Source organism: Orcinus orca, chromosome 5 (assembly GCF_937001465.1).
Source record: "Orcinus orca chromosome 5, mOrcOrc1.1, whole genome shotgun sequence".
Lineage (NCBI taxonomy): Eukaryota > Metazoa > Chordata > Mammalia > Artiodactyla > Delphinidae > Orcinus > Orcinus orca.
The window spans coordinates 40,420,753-40,442,075 of NC_064563.1; the positions used below are offsets into that span (position 1 = coordinate 40,420,753).

At 40.3% G+C, this 21,323-nt stretch overlaps 1 protein-coding gene across 2 annotated transcripts in view; it reads right to left on the reverse strand.

Annotated features, from left to right (window-relative positions):
• Nucleotides 1-21,323, reverse strand: part of PLCH1 (phospholipase C eta 1) — a 240,913-nt gene that overhangs the window by 24,082 nt on the left and 195,508 nt on the right. For both annotated transcript variants that reach the window (XM_049709695.1, XM_049709694.1), the window contains 4 exons: nucleotides 15,380-15,541; nucleotides 9,409-9,480; nucleotides 6,091-6,182; nucleotides 3,080-3,177 (listed from right to left, as the gene is read on the reverse strand). In XM_049709695.1, the coding sequence (XP_049565652.1) occupies nucleotides 3,080-3,177; nucleotides 6,091-6,182; nucleotides 9,409-9,480; nucleotides 15,380-15,541 (424 nt within the window). The remainder of the gene's footprint in view (nucleotides 1-3,079; nucleotides 3,178-6,090; nucleotides 6,183-9,408; nucleotides 9,481-15,379; nucleotides 15,542-21,323) is intronic.

Genomic DNA, 21,323 nt, shown 5'->3' on the forward strand with positions numbered 1-21,323 from the left:
AAGCTGTCACTGTTTGCAGATGACATGATACTATACATAGAGAATCCTAAAGATGCTACCAGAAAACTACTAGAGCTAGTCAATGAATTTGGTAAAGTAGCAGGATACAAAATTAATGCACAGAAATCTCTGGCATTCCTATACACTAATGATGAAAAATCTCAAAGTGAAATTAAGAAAACACTCCCATTTACCATTGCAACAAAAAGAATAAAATATCTAGGAATAAACCTACCTAAGGAGACAAAAGACCTGTATGCAGAAAATTATAAGACACTGATGAAAGAAATTAAAGATGATACAAACAGATGGAGAGATATACCATGTTCTTCGACTGGAAGAATCAATATTGTGAAAATGACTCTACCAACCAAAGCAATCTACAGATTCAATGCAATCCCTATCAAACTACCACTGGCATTTTTCACAGAACTAGAACAAAAAATTTCACAATTTGTATGGAAACACAAAAGACCCTGAATAGCCAAAGCAATCTTGAGAACGAAAAACGGAGCTGGAGGAATCAGGCTCCCTGACTTCAGACTATACTACAAAGCTACAGTAATCAAGACAGTATGGTACTGGCACAAAAACAGAAAGATAGATCAATGGAACAGGATAGAAAGTCCAGAGATAAACCCACACACATATGACCACCTTATCTTTGGTAAAGGAGGCAGGAATGTACAGTGGAGAAAGGACAGCCTCTTCAATAAGTGGTGCTGGGAAAACTGGACAGGTACATGTAAAAGTATGAGATTTGATCACTCCCTAACACCATACACAAAAATAGGCTAAAAATGGATTCAAGACCTAAATGTAAGGCCAGAAACCATCAAACTCTTAGAGGAAAACATAGGCAGAACACTCTATGACATAAATCACAGCAAGATCCTTTTTGACCCAACTCCTAGAGAAATGGAAATAAAAACAAAAATATACAAATGGGACCTAATGAAACTTCAAAGCTTTTGCACAGCAAAGGAAACCATAAACAAGACCAAAAGACAACCCTCAGAATGGGAGAAAATATTTGCAAATGAAGCAACTGACAGAGGATTAATCTCCAAAATTTACAAGCAGCTCATGCAGCTCAATAACAAAAAAACAAACAACCCAATCCAAAAATGGGCAGAAGACCTAAATAGACATTTCTCCAAAGAAGATATACAGAGTGCCAACAAACACATGAAAGAATGCTCAACATCATTAATCATTAGAGAAATGCAAATCAAAACTACAAGAGATATCATCTCACACTGGTCAGAATGGCCATCATCAAAAAATCTAGACACAATAAATGCTGGAGAGAGTGTGTAGAAAAGGGAACACTCTTGCACTGCTGGTTGGAATGTGAATTGGTACAGCCACTGTAGAGAACAGTATGGAGCTTCCTTAAAAAACTACAAATAGGGCTTCCCTGGTGGCACAGTGGTTGAGAGTCCGCCTGCCGATGCAGGGGACACGGGTTCATGCCCTGGTCCGGGAAGATCCCACATGCTGCGGAGCGGCTAGGCCCGTGAGCCATGGCTGCTGGGCCTGTGCGTCTGGAGCCTGTGCTCCGCAACAGGAGAGGCCACAACAGTGAGAGGCCCATGTACCGCAAAAAAAAAAAACAAAACAAAAAAACTACAAATAGAACTACCATATGACCCAGCAATCCCACTACTGGGCATATACCCTGAGAAAACCAAAATTCAAAAAGAGTCATGTACCAAAATGTTCATTGCAGCTCTATTTACAATAGCCCGGAGATGGAAACAACCTAAGTGCCCATCATCGGATGAATGGATAAAGAAGATGTGGCACATATATACAATGGAATATTACTCAGCCATAAAAAGAAACGAAATTGAGCTATTTGTAGTGAGGTGGATAGGCCTAGAGTCTGTCATACAGAGTGAAGTAAGTCAGAAAGAGAAAGACAAATACTGTATGCTAACACATATATATGGAATTTAAGAAAAACAAAATGTCATGAAGAACCTAGGGGTAAGACAGGAATAAAGACACAGACCTACTAGAGAATGGACTTGAGGATATGGGGAGGGGGAAGGGTAAGCTGTGACAAAGTGAGAGAGTGGCATGGACATATGTAAAATAGATAGCTAGGGGGAAGCAGCCGCATAGCACAGGGAGATCAGCTTGGTGCTTTGTGACCACCTAGAGGGCTGGGATAGGGAGGGTGGGAGGGAGAGAGACACAAGAGGGAAGAGATATGGGATCATATGTATAACTGATTCACTTTGTTATAAAGCAGAAACTAACACACCATTGTAAAGCAATTATACTCCAATAAAGATTAAAAAAAAAAAAAGCAAAAAAACCCAGACTCAACACAATGTTGTTTTCCCTTCACTGAGACATGAGAAAATGGGAGATTCTGACGTACATTTCTCTTCCACTAAAATTACAATTAGATTGAAAACCCATATGACCGCAGTTTATTTTCATAAGCACCCATTAACTGAACAAAATACAAGTGAGAAAGGAAGAGGATAAAGAGAAAGAGCAGCTAGCAGGAAACTCAGGGTAAGAACAGTTGTAACTAGAATTTCTCAACTCCACATATGGCAACTGATGGGTAAGAAACTGTGAAAGAGTCAATGCTGCTGAAACTTCTGCTCTTGTTGTTAAAATTGCAATCTGTGGATTAAATTATTTTCATCAAGGTCAAAATTTTCAATGAGAAAATACAGGGCGTTTCAAGATGTTATATTTGTCAATTAATTTCCTCTTTCTTCTAGTCATTCACACTTGGAACAGCCATCTGTGATCTGGCCATCAAACTAAGTCAAGTCTCCATAGTTTGAAGACTGGGAAGACCTTTCTCTGATACATTTGTCTTTTTAATAATAATAAAGTCTTCCTCTGACCTCTAGCCAATTAGGCAAAGTAATCAATAGAGCCCTCCCTGTGAGCTAAGCATTGTACCAGCCATCAGTTTCCTGACCCTCAAGCTGGATTCTCCACAGTTCCAGAAATGTGTGCTGATGATCCGATTAACAAAAGTTTAATTAACAATTGACAAAGAAAGGTCAGGAGTGTGTATCCAGAAGAAAAAGCGCTCAGGCCTTACCATCATCCACAATGTCCTGGGCTGCCACGGAGTTTGTGTACACAACCAAATCAGAGAGCTCTCGACAGAGCTTCATGGTTTTCCTTCGGCGGCCCAACCTGTAAAATACACACCAGGACTCATGACATTTTAGAGCTGGAAGAGGTTTGGGCTTCTGGTTACTCCACCTTCCCTACCTGCTCCTGATGGAGCCAGGATTAGAAACCAAGTGTGATTTTTAGTTCAGCATTCTCTCCACCACAACACCATACTCATGTGGCTTTTTTCACCACTCAGCCAGACTTCATTCACAGTCTCTTCTCCTGAATTTGTGAGTTCTATTGTGAAGGGCTCGATTCCCACCGTTACCCAACTGTGGCGTAAACCAGAATTTAGCAGGGAATCACTCTGCTTTGTCAGAAGGAGAACCTGGACTAAAACGCAGTAGGGATACTGTACTGTCAGTCACAAGAATCCTATACCTAAAGATAAATACACCAAACTTTCCATAGTCATTATCTTCTAGAGGTATAAAAGTACAGTGATTTTTGATTTCTTCTTTATGCTTTTTCTATATTCTTCAACTTCTTAAGACAAATATCCATTACTTACTCTCTCTGTACGTCTATATCTTCTGTATCCCATAAACCACTCCTAGGATCTGCTGTACAACTTTACAAATTCTGCTACTTACTCTTTGCCACAGTAAAATTCTCCATAGATTATCACATTCTCCTCACAGACACACTTTTCTCCTCTAGGAAAACATATAATCATTAAAAACTTCAATCCCCACCAAAGGAGATACACAAATGGCCAATAAGAACATGAAAAGAAGCTCAACATTAGTCATTTAGGAAATGCAAACCAAACTACAGTGAGATACCACTGCATATCTACTAGGTTGGCTATAACCAAAAAGGCAGGCAATAATGAGTGTTGGCAAGGATGAGGAGAAACTGGAATGCTCATATATTGCTGGGGAATTTTCAATGGTACAACTGCTTTGCCAACATAGTTTGGCAGTTCCTCAAAAAATTAAACAGTTACCATGTGACTCAGGAATTCCACTTTTAAGTATATACCCAAGAGAAATAAAAACCTATGTCCACATAAAAACTTAGAAATGAATGTTCATAGCAGTATTATTCATAATAGCCAGAAAGTGAAAACAACCTAAATATCCTATAGCTAATTAATAGATAAATGAAATGCAATATATTCATACAATGGAATATTATTCAACAATAAAAAGGAATGAAGTACTGATACATTCTGCAACATGGATGAATCTTGGAAATATTATACTAAGTGAAAGGAGCCAGACAAAAAAGGCCAAATATTGTAGGATTCCATTTATATGTAATGTCCAGAAAAGGCAAATCTATAGAGACAAAAAGTTGGCACCAGAGACCGGGGGAGAGAGAGATGGAAAGTCGCTGCTAATGGTAGAGTTTCTTTTTGGTGTGATGAAAATGTTCTGGAATTAGATAGTGATGATATAGATTTATTCACTCAGTGAATATTTATTGAGCACCTACTAGAGATAAAATAGTGAACAAATCAGAAAAAATTCTTACTGTAATGATACTTATATACATTCAACAAAAGAATTAAGGCCAAAATGTGTCAACAACTCATTTTGCCAAGAAAGAAGACATGCACATAGACAGGTATAAAAACCAACGGGAAGAAGAATCCATGTTCCTCCTTTACCACGTAATTAGGAAATTCTCTAGCCATTGGTAAAAGTCTGGTTTTGTGAAAGCAAATGATTATAAATCAATGTGAGGGAGGTAATGCCTAGAAATGACAAGTAAAACTCCCAGGACACTCCATAACACAGACAACTTCTGTATAACGTTAGCCCTTTTAATCCTTATCTTAAAATTGAATTAGTTTACTGAAGTCCCCAAAGGACACCGTCATCAATGCTTGAGCCTCGATAGCTATTACGGGCAAATCTCTAATTGACTCAAGAGCAGCATGCAACGTGATTTCACGTGATAGCTTCCCTGGCTATATGATTCAGAGTCAAGCCTTTCTCAAACTTATATCTGAGAAAATTCACAGCAGAGGTCTCCTGGAAGGTAATTCTATTTCTCTTATATCCTTTACTGTAACTACATATTGAATTTTCTGTACTCTAAGGGTAGGAACCATACACATCTCCTTTGCCCTCACTAATTAGTTACTATTTTATGTATGGACATTCTGTTGGAGTGAAGCTCAAATATAAAATTTAAGTGAACACTAAATGTGATTCATTCCTATAGGACCTCTGTGCCTCCAATTTCGTTTAGTTTCAGTCTTATGATAAAGTCACAGAGGGGTGTGTGTGTACATGTGCACGTGTTTGTATATTTATCTGTCTATGAAGGATATAATTTACTTTCCTTTGCGAGACTCTGTATACATAATTTGCCAGGAAATCCTGTATCAAATCATGTGTCACAATTTGGGTTCTACAATTTTGGCCATTTTACTCATCCCAAATTCTACTGGCAATAATAAAGACAACAGTAGCTAATGTTTTTGAGCACTTAGTTAATTGGAGTAGGGCTCATCAAGCCAAATAAACTTTAATTCCTTTAATCCTTACAATGACCCTAAGAAATAGATACAAATGAGGAGCCTAACTTGCCCCCATCTTAAAGTTGGAGGAACAAGAGTTTGAAGTCTGGCTGATTTCAGATCCCTGACTCTTCACATGTTCTCATCATCTATCTTCTCCTTCAGTCTCCTGTGAGAGCCCCTCTGTACTAGTTCATGTGGTCCCTCTCTCTTCTCTGAAGATATCTTTTACCTGACAACTGCTACAGCCAGCATTTATTAAGAGCTCACTGTGTGCCAGGCAGCACAAGTCCTCTACATGTATTATAATCTCATATCCTGTTGATCTTCACATGTCCCACTGCAGAGCTCTCTACCTTGCAATCTGATTTCCTAGACATGTACAACTAAAATAGCCAAGGTGGTGTGGATGGAGAGGCCCCAGGAGCCTGAGCAAGAAACATGGAGAGCTTTCTTACCTGTACAGCTGGCCAGTCTCCTTGCCAGGATTCTGCTGTGCGTCCTCCTCTTCATCAGCACTACAAGATTTGGACTGTGATTTTGTGGTTTTCTGCCGGAAAAATCAGAGTTCACTTAACACAAACTCAGCACATCAGGTACATCTACAACATACAGAGGAATGAGCTTTAAAATACACACACACACACACACACACACACACAAGGACAATTACTTGGAAAAAAACAACTGACCAAATATTGCAGCTTGCCTCACCATCAATAATAAGCATGTCTGTGGCCAAAATTATCTTAAAATATCAAGGCAAAACGGAGGGTTTCATGCTCTAACATTGACTTCTAAGCCACATAAAATGTAGGTCTTAGACTATTAGTCATGCATTGAAGGTCTCTGTGAGGGGTAGGGTTAAAGTTGTAATATCTATTTAAACGATTATAAGGGATAAAGGGTCCTTTTATATAGGAAGCTCACTATTCCCTTTGACTTACTTATAAAAGGCAGATTTGATAAAAAAGACAAGTAGTAATTTTTAAATGAATAACTACCACTCCTGCTTTTGTTCAGTATGCATTCAAAAACCCATCTAAATCAAACTGTTCATTTGAGACTTTGACCCATCTTAATTTCTAGAGCAGAATGAAAATTGTTACCTACAGGAGTCAGGCTGAAAGATTGTAGGACTAACCTGGTGTCTTTGGACAGATTAGCTGTTAGACATAAAACCTCTTAGGAATGATACACTTTCAGCCCCACCACATTGGAGATAACCCCAATATTTGGCAACACACACGTCAACGATACAAATGATGGGGAGGGGCCCTAGTAACTGCAGAAAAACTTGCCACCAAAATTACAGCTTCTACAAACAAAGGTAAGACCTTTAGACAGAGTACCCTGCACATTTTGGGAACATGGCTTAGAAAAGGAAAGGGATTCCATCCCCACATTACCATGGGACCAAATCAACTTCTAGATTTTCTCATTGTCAACAAATAAAAAATTCAAACTACCCTGTTGGCATAAACACATTCAACTCTACTGCACTGACGGCAAGGCGCCAATTTAGTCTAGAACATTTTTACATCTTATTTATGCCTTGAGAACTTCAGTGCACATGGCGTGGACCCAGGCATCTGATGATCTCATGTTCCAGATTGGCCTCTCACCAAGCTGATAAATTGGCTAATCTCTCAAGCTTTCTATTGTGCTTTTTTAAAGGGTAGGACAAAAACATCTGTCCTAAAGGATTATTATTTTTGTGATGATTAAATGAGATGACATGGAAAGTCATTCTGTAAACCATAATATTAACTTTCAATTTAAAATACTATTAATACTTATTTAAATAACCTGTAAATAATCTTGTAAACATTCACTCTTATGACTTGAGACGTAATAAATTCTAATTCTATACTAGCAAAGGTACTCCCTAAAAGCTTTACTTTGGAAAATAATTTTAATTTAAATGAGTGGTTGTAATCAAGAAAAGAAATATTCTCCAATTCCGCATATAGTTAGTAATTTGAGGTGTTACAATAATAAATCTGTCTTTCCCAGGTTCATTTTAAAATATAAAATGCAGAAAGTAGAAATAAGTAATGAATCGTCAATGATAGATATTTGGAGAAATGATGATATATTTTCTTTACATACAGTTTTGACACATCTTATCATAGTTAACATACGACATAATCAGTTTTTCATCTTACTTTTTTATTTAATGTTTTGCATGTTGAGCTCGTCAGAGTGATCATCTTTCTTTCTTTCTTTTTTTTTTTTTTTTGCGGTACGCGGGCCTCTCACTGTTGTGGCCTCTCCCACTGTGGAGCACAGGCTCCGGACGCACAGGCTCAGCGGCCATGGCTCACGGGCCCAGCCGCTCCGCGGCATGTGGGATCTTCCCGGACCGGGGCACGAACCCGTGTCCCCTGCATTGGCAGGCGGACTCTCAACCACTGTGCCACCAGGGAAGCCCAGAGTGATCATCTTTTAATGGCTGCATAATTGTCCACTGTGTGAATGAATCATGATTTACTCAAGCAGTCTTTATGGGAGAACATTTTGGTTGTTTTCAGTTTATTATGGCTATTTTGTCCAACCTTTCAATAAATTATCCTATTGATGGGGCAGGAAATTCCAGATACAATATTCATTAAAGTACAAGAAATGGTCTTGGAGAAACCTCATGCATAAAGTTCATCACCCAATAATTGACTTCTTGTTTAACATGTTTTACCTTTTTATTGAAGGTAAAGCATACACTTAGAAAAGCACAGGAATCATAAGTGCACAGCGTGATGGCTTTCCACAAAGTGAAACCACCCAAATGAGGAAATGGAATGTTATCTGCCCCAAAGCCTTCAGGTTCTCCCGTTCGGTCATCACCTTCTCCCCAAAGGTAACTACTATCCTGACTTTTATCCCATAGATTTTTTTTTGCCTGTTTTTGAGCTTCATATAAATGGACTCAAACTGTATGTACTCTCTTGGGTCTGGCTTCTTTTGCTCAATGTCATGTTTACAAAGATCACACTATTGCATGTAGTTGTAACTTTGTCATTCTCATTGCTGATAAATATTCCCTTATGTGAATACGCCACAATTTTTATCCTTTCTAATGCTGATGGACGTTTGAACTGTCTCCTGTTTGTAGTATTGCAACTAGTGCCCCTGTAAATATCATTGTTTGTCTCATGACACACACCTAACAATGGAACTGATAAGACATGGTTCATAGAGTGGCTTTAGTTGGTACTGTGAAACAGTGTGTGGAAGTAGCTGCACAAAGGCAGGTTCCCATTAGCAGCTGATGAGAGTTCAAGCTGCCCAGCATCCTCACTAACACATGCTGTTGTCAATCTCTTTATGTTTGCTGTTGTGGTGGGTGTACACGGAATTTCATCATCATTTTAGTTTGCATTTCCCAGAGGACTGATAAGGGCGAGAACCTTTTCCATATTAGCCACTTGGATATCTTCTGTTGTGAAGTTCATTTAAGCCTTTTGCTTGTTTTTTAAAAATTAGTGTGCCTTCTTTATTGATTTATAGGAACTCTTTATATATTCAGGAAAGAAATCCTTTGTGGACTTGTACAGAATATTGAAAATATTCTTTCCCAGTATGTTATTTGCTCTTTGATACTTCTGATGAACAGAAGTTCTTAAATTATAAAATAGTTTAATTATCAACTTTTTCCTTTTCTGGGGTCCTCGTTGAGAAATCTGCAGTTATTCCAAGGTCATGATGATAGTCTCCTGTCACCCTCTGGACTCTTTAAATTACCTGAATTATGCACACTTATCTTCCTTAAATCGTACCTTATGTTTTCCGAAGTTGGTCATGAGGGATCGTCCATGTGTTTTCTTTCCACTTTCCTTCACATCTGGATGCTGAGTAAATAAAGCATAATATGACTACTTTTCTTCTTTGCTTTTGTTTTCTCCTTAGTTCTGGTGGAAGGGCATGGAGTCCCTCTCTCCTTCCATCTCTAGGTGGGCAGCCAGCAGGTCCTGCTCATTTCCTCCTGCTCTACCCTCCACTTCCCTGAAGGTGGCTGTGTCTGCCTTGAGAGAGGGGGGATGCTGCACAGAGAGACCTGGGCACCAACAGGAGATGGCAGCTGCCAACAGCTCCCCAAAGCTGGGGTCAAGGACCTCTCAGTAATGCCCAGGTGTGCAGGCCTCTCTACTGCCTGTTCACAAGGCTCTCTACAGCACAGGATGGATTCCTATCAATGCCCTGAGGGGGAATAAATCATCTTCAGTTAAAAGTAGATTTAATTTTGAAAAATGGCCACAAGTCATTAACAGCCAATTCAGTTGACTAAAAAAAACTAATCAGACTGATCACTTAATTACTATTTAGAATTTGGAAACATTAAAAACATAAAATCCAAGTATATCTATGAGGCAATAAGATTGTTTTTCTTTAAGTAAACTGCAGCAGAGCTTATCTGTTCATTAAAATCATTCCCTCTGTGGTAAGCACAGGAAAGATGTATTGTAGATTCTGAATTCCTCCTCATGTGAATTAATTTTCCAGGCTAGAGATCTCTTTACTCTAGGGGACAGGAAAAAAAAAAAAAAGACCACTCTGCTAAAAGGGTTTAGACTCTTTTACCAATTGTCATCCCTAAAAATATGTATTAGGTGATTCACTGCTAATTACATGCTGTAAGAGGAGACCAAGAGGCCCCGGCCTCCCAGGACTTTCAGCTGAACAGAGATAATCTCATAAATAGAATAAATGTAGGTGAGCAAAACCACCCGAAATCAAAGGGTCAGGAAGAGCATCTACATATATCCATAGAAACTAATCAAAGATACAATGCGGGATGGGGAGGGGGAACTGTGAGAACTGGGTTGGGGAAAAGGCAGTTCAGAAAATAGTGGAGGAGGGTGGGTGGCAGGTTTACAGGGTAATTTTAGTTGACTGGTTTATATACATTGACTGCCTTTGAAGATCAATTAAAGCTGATCATTAACTATTCAAAAACCCTAGAATTAAGAAAGTAGTAAGATATGGTAATAGAAGTAACACTGCTCTTCAAGTTAGGAGACCCAGTTCTGCCACCATGTAGCCTCAGGTCCCCCATCTCTTTTTTTTTTTTTAAGGTGATTTAAAAGATCATTTTTAACCTATTAGAAAAGTTTTACAGAACTAGGCTTATTCAGTCTGAAGAACAGAGAATTGAAACGGTGTTTTAAGGTGAATGAGAGTCTCTCTGATGGATTTAAGTCTAAGCAGGAAATTATATACATCAATACATTGATGGGAAACAGAAGCTGAACACATAAGAAATACCCTGGGACTCAGAATCAGATGGAAAGAGAGGGATTAATAGGTGAAGCAAAACATAGGAGATTCCAGCACACACTCTGTGCTAAAGACTTGCTCCTCTGGGGTAAACACCCACCTCTTGACCTCAGTCCTCTTATCTGTGACATGGGGGAGGAATGGACCAATTAACCTCTGACTTCCTCTCCAGTTCTAGTAGTTCATCTATTAGTAGGGAGACCATGTCATCTATTGTCCAAAACAGGACTCTTAAGAGTGAAATGGGGACTTCCCTGGCGGCTCAGTGGTTAAGAATCCGCCTGCCAATGCATGGGACACGGGTTCGAGCCCTGGTCCGGGAAGATCCCACATGCCATGGAGCAACTAAGCCCATGCACCACAACTACTGAGCCTGTGCTCTAGAGCCCGTGAGCCACAACTACTGAGCCCGCGTGCCACAACTACTGAAGCCCGAGCGCCTAGAGCCCACGCTCCACAAGAGAAGTCACCGCAATGAGAAGCCTGCGCACTGCAACGAAGAGTAGCCCCCGCTCACCACAACTAGAGAAAGCCCGCTAGCAGCAACGAAGACCCAACACAGCCAAAAATAAATAGATAAAATAAATAAATTTATTTTTTTTAAAAAAAGAGTGAAATCGGGCACCTTTAATAATTACGCTGGGACAATAGGTATAAAGCGAGGTTGCCCCAAGCAAGCTGAGGTATAAGGTCATCCATTTTAGTAGGCACCTGCTATGCCCCAAGGATCATGCTAAGTGTATTACATATATTCTCACTTAATATATACAACCATCCCTGGAGATAAGTATAATTAAAATCCTAGTTTTGCAGATAAGAAAAACAGAAGTATAGTGAAGTTAGATAATATGCCCAAAGTTACAAAGCTAGTTGGTGATAAAACAGGGATTCTGTGTAGTTCTGTCTCCTCTCTGGCTTTCTCTCGCTCCCCCACTCTACACTCCTTCTTTATGTACCAGAGGAATACACACAGATATCTCTCCCCAACTTGACCTCTCCTTGAGCATCAGCACTGCATCTTTCATTGAATCCATGGATCAAACACTGTGCTAGGAACTCAACATGAATACAAGGGAGACAGCAAGCAAGAGAGATGTAGACTTTGTCCTCTCTGGGCTTGCACTCTTATGATGGAGACAAATGATCATAACACACTATAATAAGACTATGATGGGGAAAGTTCAGGGTACTGCCTGAGGGCACGGGAAGGCCATCTACCTAGACTTGAGGATCGAGGAGGACTTCTAAGGGGACATGTTACAAAAGCTGAAGCCAGAAGACAGGTAGACATTATCGACGTGAAGTGAGGAAGAGGAAGTGTGCAAGGAAAAAGCAAACACAAAGGCCAAGTGCCAGGAACATGGCACTTTCCAGGAAACAAAGAAAGGCAGGGGTTGGGTTGTGTATTTGTACTGTACACACGCACATTAATGAACAAATCAGAGCTGGGGTCAGATGATGGAGAAAGGATCTTTTGGGCTATAGCTTTCAATTTGAGCTTTATCCTCCAAACTATGAAGAGCATTTGAATGGTTTAAAATAGGAGAATGATGTGATCAGATGCATGTTTCTGAAATATCGCTATGGTAGTGGTATAAATGAGAGACTGGAGGGAGTGGGACAGCAGGGAGAGGTGCAAAAGTTCATGTAAGGAATAATTAAGGCTACCCAGATGGCTGTAGCTGGGATGTAAACAAAGAAGTGAATTCAGAACTCTAAAGAAGGCAGGCATCCTTCTACTAAGTTCTTCCAGCGTGAAGGATGAGAATTTCATTTTTATTTTACTTCGGAGATCTCCAGGAAAAAGCTGGCACCAGTAGCACACAGTATTGCACTTCTGAGTGACGACCCAGGAGGGAAGGGAGCTGAAGTGCTGAGCTGTCCTGAACCCCACAGCACATTCTCAGCCTTGGCTCTACATGTGTATATGTATCTGACACAGATGGACTTGTCTCTACAGTAACTTGTCTTTGCTTGCCACTGAACCAAAACCATATTTTAAAAACTAACACAACAGCAGGGTTAAAAACCTTAACACTTCATAGTCCAGTTTATTAAAGTTGCAGGCTCCATTTACTTTCTGCAAGTCTGATACATTCTTGCAGTCACCCAGGTTTAAGGGAGAGTAAAAAATAAAAAAGAGGAGGAGTTTTGTCCTACTACATCTCTGAAATTTGAAGTCCCTTACCATCTTACCTGATGGGGAAATTACCATTAGGATCTCTTCCATAAAAAGAAAGATGGGCTTGATTTGTTTCTTCAAAAATCCCCAAGACCTGCTGTTGTCTTTCCAGTTGGAATGATCTAGGATGGAGCAAGCAAAGACTTCTCCAAAAGCATAAGGGGAAGTGACTGGCCCAGATTAGCCAAAGAGAGTTCACCAGGGACAAGAAGCAGAAATCAAGCCGGGTTAACCGAATGTGATTTTACAGACATTTGTGTGGTTTAAACTAAGAGGCTGGAGGGTCAGGGAGGAAAGGGAGAGGCTAACTGGTATTTATAGAAATGTTCAAGAAAATTCAAAATTGTATGATAAACTATAAGGGCAGTAATGCTGTAAATGACATTTTGGTTGTCTCCCAACATTCCATTCTGCCCCTCCAGCATGCAGGGGCAGAATGCATTTTCAGAGGGGCAGACCTTGGTGCCAGTTCCAGGGGTAAGTTCTCAGTGGCATCAGCAAGCCAATGGTATCCTATGTCCTTGCCAAATTACTGTTCCAAGAAGGACACATATGCAAGGCCACCATGGGGATCAACTCAGGGGTGGGCACATGAGCTAAGATGCTCAACCAGAGCTCAGCACAAACTCTGGTTTGTTGGATGAGGCACATACACTGTCTCACTCTCTCTGTACTTGGACCAAGAAGCACATAGCTCAGGGGCCTGTTGGCAGTCACCCTGCAACCACCAGGAGAGGGGGAACCAACATGGGATGATGCTAATCACGTGGTAGGTAGAACAGAAAGACAGGTCTTTGATGACCCTGCTGAGCCTCTGAATTAAGCCCACCTTGAAGGCCACTCTGCAAATGAACTTGCCACTTACCTAACCCAACGCCTTTCTTCATTATTTAAGCCATTTTGAATTAGGTTTTCTATGTTTGGAAACTAAACAGACCTGAGAAACAGCCAGGCGTTTGAATGGCTGGACTTCTGTAGAGTCTAGAAAGTAACCACCAAAGCCGAGTGGTTGCTCACATCCAAAAGTGATGATCTTCCCTCTGCCTGGGGAGCTCTGAGCTCTGGAGGGTAGGCAGCAGTAGCAGGGGAGGCTGCTATCAGCTAAGCCAGGGGCCACATGGATCTCCTCTGGTCCAGAATAAATGCCCTCAATGTCCTGCCGTGATAACATCAGCAAACCCACTATCCCTCTTCCTTGCCCATTTATGATATTTTTATTAGAAAGCAGAATAAAAACCTCAGCCAGAGCCCAAACCATTCATTCACTCAGCAACTATATATGAAGGTCATACTAAGGTCCAGGCACTATACAAGTCAGGAAAACAATGGTTATCAAGACTGACATGGTTCCTGCCTTCACAGAATCTACAGTCTAGTTGAGAAGACAGATATTGAACAAATAAATGCAAATGTGTAGGAAAAAAAAAAAACTTCTTGAAAAAAGAAGATATAACAGGCTACCATCAACAATATAAAAGGGATAGCTAACCTAACCTAGGGGTCAAGGCAGGACTCATTTAGAATACCACATGGTTGCTGGAATTTAAAAGCCTAAGTAGGAGTTAGCTAGCGTAGATGTGGAAATGGAGTGTTCCAGGCAGAGGAAATGGAATGTGAGGAAGACCATGGCATTTAGATGGTTGTGGCTGGTGTGACGTCGTGGGTGGTGGTGTGACAGGGAAAATGGGGAGATCTGAGACAGGAGAGGTAGGCAAGGGGAATTATGCAGTTCCTTGAAAGCCCAGTTAGTTTGTAATTTATCCCAAGCATAATAGGAAGCCACTGAAAAATTTTGAACAGCGGAGTGACACGATCAGATTTGCATTTTTAAAACATCATGCTGATTTCAGTGTGAAGGTTAGATTTAAAGAGGGCAAGAGAAGTCTAAGTGAGAGTTAACATTGGCCTGAATTAGGACACAGCCGTGGAGAAGAAGTGGACAGACATACACATTCAGAAGGTGTGATCAACAGGGCATGGAGGCTGCCTGAATGAGTCCCCACCCTCACCTGAGCACAAGTGGGGAAGATGAATGCAGGGGCACTGGGGTTCGTCCTGAGGGTGCCAGTGAAGGAGCATATGAATCATTTCTACACCCACCCATGCACTTTAATCTATTATTCACTATTTCTCTCCATTTTTTCAGGAGCAGATTCTCATTTTTCCAGCAATATAAGGATAGAAATGGAAGAAACTGGAGAAGCCTTCCACAAATGACAAATGATAAGAAACAAAGCATGAGGTGCTTTCTTTTTCCTGTTGAAGGACAAGTACAAGAGGGAAATGTATACCTGCTTCAGGTGTGCATTTAAGCCTTCATGCGTGGCCTTCAGTAGTGCCCTCACTGTGAAACTATCAGGATCTTCCTTGTCTCGAATTTGAGATTCTTTTAACAGCGACTCCAGTTTTTTCCTTATGAAAGATTCCACCTGATGCTCAGTGGTCCCGTTATTCTGCGAAGAATTAAACAGTGGAAATAATTTCCCTTAAGGAACACAGAATCACTTAGAACACAGCCTTCACTCAAGCCAATATTGCTGCTATAATTTCTCTCTCAATTACCTGTAAAAAGTTAAGCTTAGTGTACAATTTTTTGTCCTTCTCCCACCAGCCCTCCACCAATCCCATAAAATAATGATGACTATGACTGCATTCAACCTTTAACAACCCTATAGTCTTACTATCATTCCCATTTCAGAGACACAGAATCTGATGTTTAGAGAAATAAGTTGATCAAGGTTGCAAAGCTAGCAAAGAACTGAGGCAGGATTCCAACTCAGGGCTCCTAAGTCCTTCTCCCCACATTACTTTATACTTTCACTAGAGGGAAGGCCAAGGAAAGTTTTGGGAGAATAAGTTTTCTATACCTACATAGGGAAATTTGAACAAGACTATACTATTTAAAACAAATCACTTCCTTCACTGAAGGGAAAAAAGTGCTATGGAAATCTTTGTAAAGGAGGATTATTCTGAGATAAAATGTCTTTCCTATCTCTGCCCCACTATGTAATTGGAGGGAATTCACTACTGACTTGTGCCGTGACTCAGCACTGTAATTACCTTAAGATCACAACTAATTTCAAGTGTTTTGGATAATAAAGCTCTGCCTGTGTCCAGGAGATAATTTACACAATGTTTAAGTGATCAAGGGATGCAGATTTCCTAGAAGTCTGCCTAGTGCAGGTTTTTGGCCCCCTTGTTCTACCTGAAACTAACGGCCCAGGCTCTGTTCACTGCTTCTCCCCTTCTCAACTCCCTTCTCAACTCCCTTCTCAACTCCCTCCCCCTCCCGCTATGTCCAACACCCTTCTATAAACTCTTCAGCCACTTGCCAAAGGCCAACCCACCCAAAGGCAAGGAAGGGGCGCTCCTCCACCAGAACAATGCCCCTAGTCCTCACCAAAAGTTTAAGATCCATTTTTCCACTTGCAAATTTGTTACTAAGAGGTCATTATATTTAAACAAGAGAATGGGCAGTTTTTCAGTAATGCATTCATTTTCACAAAATCTTATAAGAGCAAAGCAATATAAATACAAAGGGAAACTGGAAAAAAAAATGCTACATCAGAACAGGTTATTGAATTTCCCTGTATTAATACCACATGCACGAATATCTTTAATATACCCAGTGAATGAGGCACTCCACTTCACTGGAGGCCCTCAGGTCCTGCAGGAGATGCAAAGGTGGAAAAGAGCTGGCCTTTGACATCAGGAGCAAAGATCCCATCAGGCTAACAAAGGCATGTCCCCAAATATCCTACCCAGGTCCACACAGCTGCCTGCAAAAGCACAAATGACCAGCACAACAGTGGTTCTGAGAAGGAACACGGCATTCCTGCCTGAGTGACCAGGAAGACCTCAAAGAACAGGGGGGACTCTGTATGGTAACTAAAACTTCAACAGTGATGAAGAGATGTCATCCATCACTCTAGCAAAGATTTTTACATTCGCAAAGCATGTTTTATAAACATAGGAACAGATTTGTTTTCCTAGAGCAGAAGTTCATGAAGGGGGGTAGTGGCAGATAAAGTTGGAAAAGTACTTTGGGAATGGGTTGTGGAGGTTCCTGAAAGCAAGAAGTCAAGAGGTGTGGAGTCGCTGAGAGTCTCTGGGTAGACAAGTGCCTGAGTTGCATTTTAGAAATAACAGTAACCAGGCAGCATATACAGAAAGAGAAAAGATACCTTACAAATGAAAAGCCAGATGCGAGGATTGGTTCAAGATGGCGGAGTAGAAGGACGTGCTCTCACTCCCTCTTGTGAGAGCAGAGAGCACCAGAAGCATAGCTAACTGCTGAAAAATCAATGACAGGAAGACACTGGAACTCACCAAAAAAGATACCCCGCATCCAAAGACAAAGGAGAAGGCACAATGAGATGGTAGGAGGGGCTCAATCACAATAAAATCAACTCCTATAACTGCTGGGTGGGTGACTCACAAACTGGAGAACACTTATACCGCAGAAGTCCAACCACTGGAGTGAAGGTTCTGAGCCCCACGTAAGGCTTCATAACCTGGTGGTCCGGCAACAGGAGGAGGAATTCTTAGAGAATCAGACTTTGAAGGCTAGCAGGATTTGATTGCAGGACTTCGACAGGACTGGGGGAAACAGAGACTCCACTCTTGGAGGGCACACACAAAGTAGTGTGCGTATCAGGACCCAGAGGAAGGGGCAGTGACCCCATAGGAGACTGAACCAGACCAACCTGCTAGTGTTGGAGGGTCTCCTGCAGAGTCAGCGGGTGGATGTGTCTCACCGTGGGGACAAGGACACTGGCAGCAGAAGTTCTGGGAAATACTCCTTGGTGTGAGCCCTCCCAGAGTCCACCATTAGCCCCACCAAAGAGCCCACATAGGCTCCAGTGTTGGGTGGCCTCAGGCCAAACAACCAACAGGGAGGGAACATGCCTCAGCAGACAAGTGGATTAAAGTTTTACTGAGCTCTGCCCACCAGAGCAACAGTCAGCTCTACCCACCACCAGTCCCTCACATCAGGAAAATTTCACAAGCCTCTTAGATAGTCTCATCCACCAGAGGGCAGAGAGCAGAAGCAAGAAGAACTATAACCCTGCAGCCTGTGGAACAAAAGCCACATTCACAGAAAGACAGACAAGACGAAAAGACAGAGGGCTATGTACCGGATGAAGGAACAAGACAAAACCCCAGAAAAAGAACTAAATGAAGTGGAGATAGGCAAACTTCTAGAAAAAGAATTCAGAATAATGATAGTGAAGACAATCCAGGACCTCGGAAAAAGAATGGAGGCAAAGATCGAGAAGATGAAAGAAATGTTTGACAAAGACCTAGAAGAATTAAAGAAAAAACAAACAGAGATGAACAATATAATAACAGAAATGAAAAATACACTAGAAGGAACCAATAGCAGAATAACTGAGGCAGAAGACCAGATAAGTGACCTGGAAGACAGAATGGTGGAATTCACTACTGTGGAGAAGAATAAAGAAAAAAGAATGAAAAGAAATGAAGACAGCCTAAGGGACCTCTGGGACAACATTAAACGCAACAACATTTGCATTATACGGGTCCCAGGAGGAGAAGAAAGAGAGAAAGGACCTGAGAAAATATGTGAAAAGATTATAGTTGAAAACTTCCCAACATGGGAAAGGAAATAGACACCCAAGTCCAGGAAGTCCAGAGAGACCCATACAGGATAAACCCAAGGAGAAACATGCCGAGACACACAGTAATCAAACTGGCAAAACTTAAAGACAAAGAAAAATTGTTGAAAACAACAAGGGAAAAACAATTAATAACATACAAGGGAACTCCCATAAGGTTGACAGCTGATTTCTAAGCAGAAAGTCTACAAGCCAGAAGGGAGTGGCACGACATATTTAAAGTGATGAAAGGGAATAACCTACCACCAGGATTTCTCTAGCTGGCAAGTATGTCATTCAGATTCGATAGAGAAATTAAAAGCTTTACAGACAAGCAAAAGCTAAGAGAATTCAGCACCACCAAACCAGCTCTACAACAAATGCTAAAAGAACTTCTCCAAGTGGGAAACACAAGAGAAGAAAAGGATCTACAAAAACAAACCCAAAACAATTAAGAAAATGGTAACAGGAACATACATATCAATAATTACCTTAAACGTGAATGGACTAAATGCTCCAACCAAAAGACACAGGCTTGCTGAATGGATACAAAAACAAGACCCATATATATGCTGTCTACAAGAGACCCACTTCAGACCTAGGGACACATACAGACAGAAAGTGATGGGATGAAAAAAGGTATTCCATGCAAATGGAAATCAAAAGAAAGCTGGAGTAGCAATACTCATATCAGATAAAATAGAGTTTAAAATAAAGAATGTTACAAGAGACAAGGAAGGACACTACATAATGATCAAGGGATCAATCCAAGAAGAAGATATAACAATTATAAATATATATGCACCCAACATAGGAGCACCTCAATACATAAGGCAACTACTAACAGCTATAAGAGAGGAAATCGACAGTAACACAATAAGAGTGAGGGAATTTAACACCTCACTTACACCAATGGACAGATCATCCAAACAGAAAATTAATAAGGAAACACAAGCTTTAAATGACACAATAGACCAGATAGATTTAATTGATATTTCTAAGACATTCCATCCAAAAACAGCAGATTACACTTTCTTCTCAAGTGCGCACGGAACACTCTCCAGGATAGATCCCATCTTGGGTCACAAATCAAGCCTCAGTAAATTTAAGAAAACTGAAATCTTATCAAGCATCTTTTCTGACCACAACACTATGAGAGTAGATATGAATTACAGGGAAAAAACGTAAAAAACACTAACACATGGAGGCTAAACAATACGTTACTAAATAACCAAGAGATCACTGAAGAAATCAAAGAGGAAATAAAAAAATACCTAGAGATAAATGACAATGAAAACACGATGATCCAAAACCTATGGGATGCAGCAAAAGCAGTTCTAGGAGGGAAGTTTATAGCAATACAAGTCTATCTAAAGAAACAAGAAAAACCTCAAATAAACAATCTAACCTTACACCTAAAGGAATTAGAGAAAGAAGAACAAACAAAACCCCAAGTTAGCCGAAGGAAAAAAATCATAAAGATCAGAGCAGAAATAAATGAAATAGAAACAAAGAAAACAATAGCAAAGATCAATAAAACTAAAAGTTGGTTCTTTGAGAAGATAAACAAAATTGATAAACCATTAGCTAGACTCATTAAAAAAAGAGGGAGTGGACTCAAATCAATAAAATTAGACATGAAAAAGGAGAAGTTACAACAGACACGGCAGAAATACAAAGCATCCTAGGAGACTACTACAAGCACCTCTATGGGAAAAAAATGGACAACCTCGAAAAAATGGACAAATTTTTGGAAAGGTATAACCGTCCAAGGCTGAACCAGGAAGAAAGAGAAAATATAAACACACCAATCACAAGTAATGAAATTGAAACTGTGATTAAAAATCTTCCAACAAACAAAAGTCCATGTCCAGATGACTTCACAGGTGAATTCTATCAAACATTTAGAAAAGAGCTAACACCCATCCTTCTCAAACTCTTCCAAAAAACTGAAGAGGAAGGAACACTCCCAAACTCATTCTAGGAGGCCACCATCACCCTGATACCAAAACCAGACAAAGATACTACAAAAAAAGAAAATTACAGACCAATATCACTGATGAATATAGATGCAAAAATCCTCAACAAAATACTAGCAAACAGAACCCAACAACATGTTAAAAGGATCATACACCATGATCAAGTGGGATTTTTCCCAGGGATGCAAGGATTCTTCAATATAAGCAAATCAAAGTGACACACCATATTAACAAATTGAAGAATAAAAACCATATGATCACCTCAATAGATGCAGAAAAAGCTTTTGACAAAATTCAACACCCATTTATGATGAACACTCTTCAGAAAGTGGGCATAGAGCAAACTTACCTGAACACAGTAAAGGCCATATATGACAAACCCACAGCAAACATCATTCTCAATGGTGAAAAACTGAAAGCATTTCCTCTAAGATCAGGAAGAAGACAAGGATACCCACTCTCACCACTATTATTGAACATAGTTTTGGAAGTACTAGCCATGGCAATCAGAGAAGAAAAAGAAATAAAAGGAATACAAATTGGAAAAGAAGGAGTAAAAGTGTCCGTTTTTGCAGATGCCATGATACTATACATAGAGAATCCTAAAGATGCCACCAGAAAACTATTAGAGCTAATCA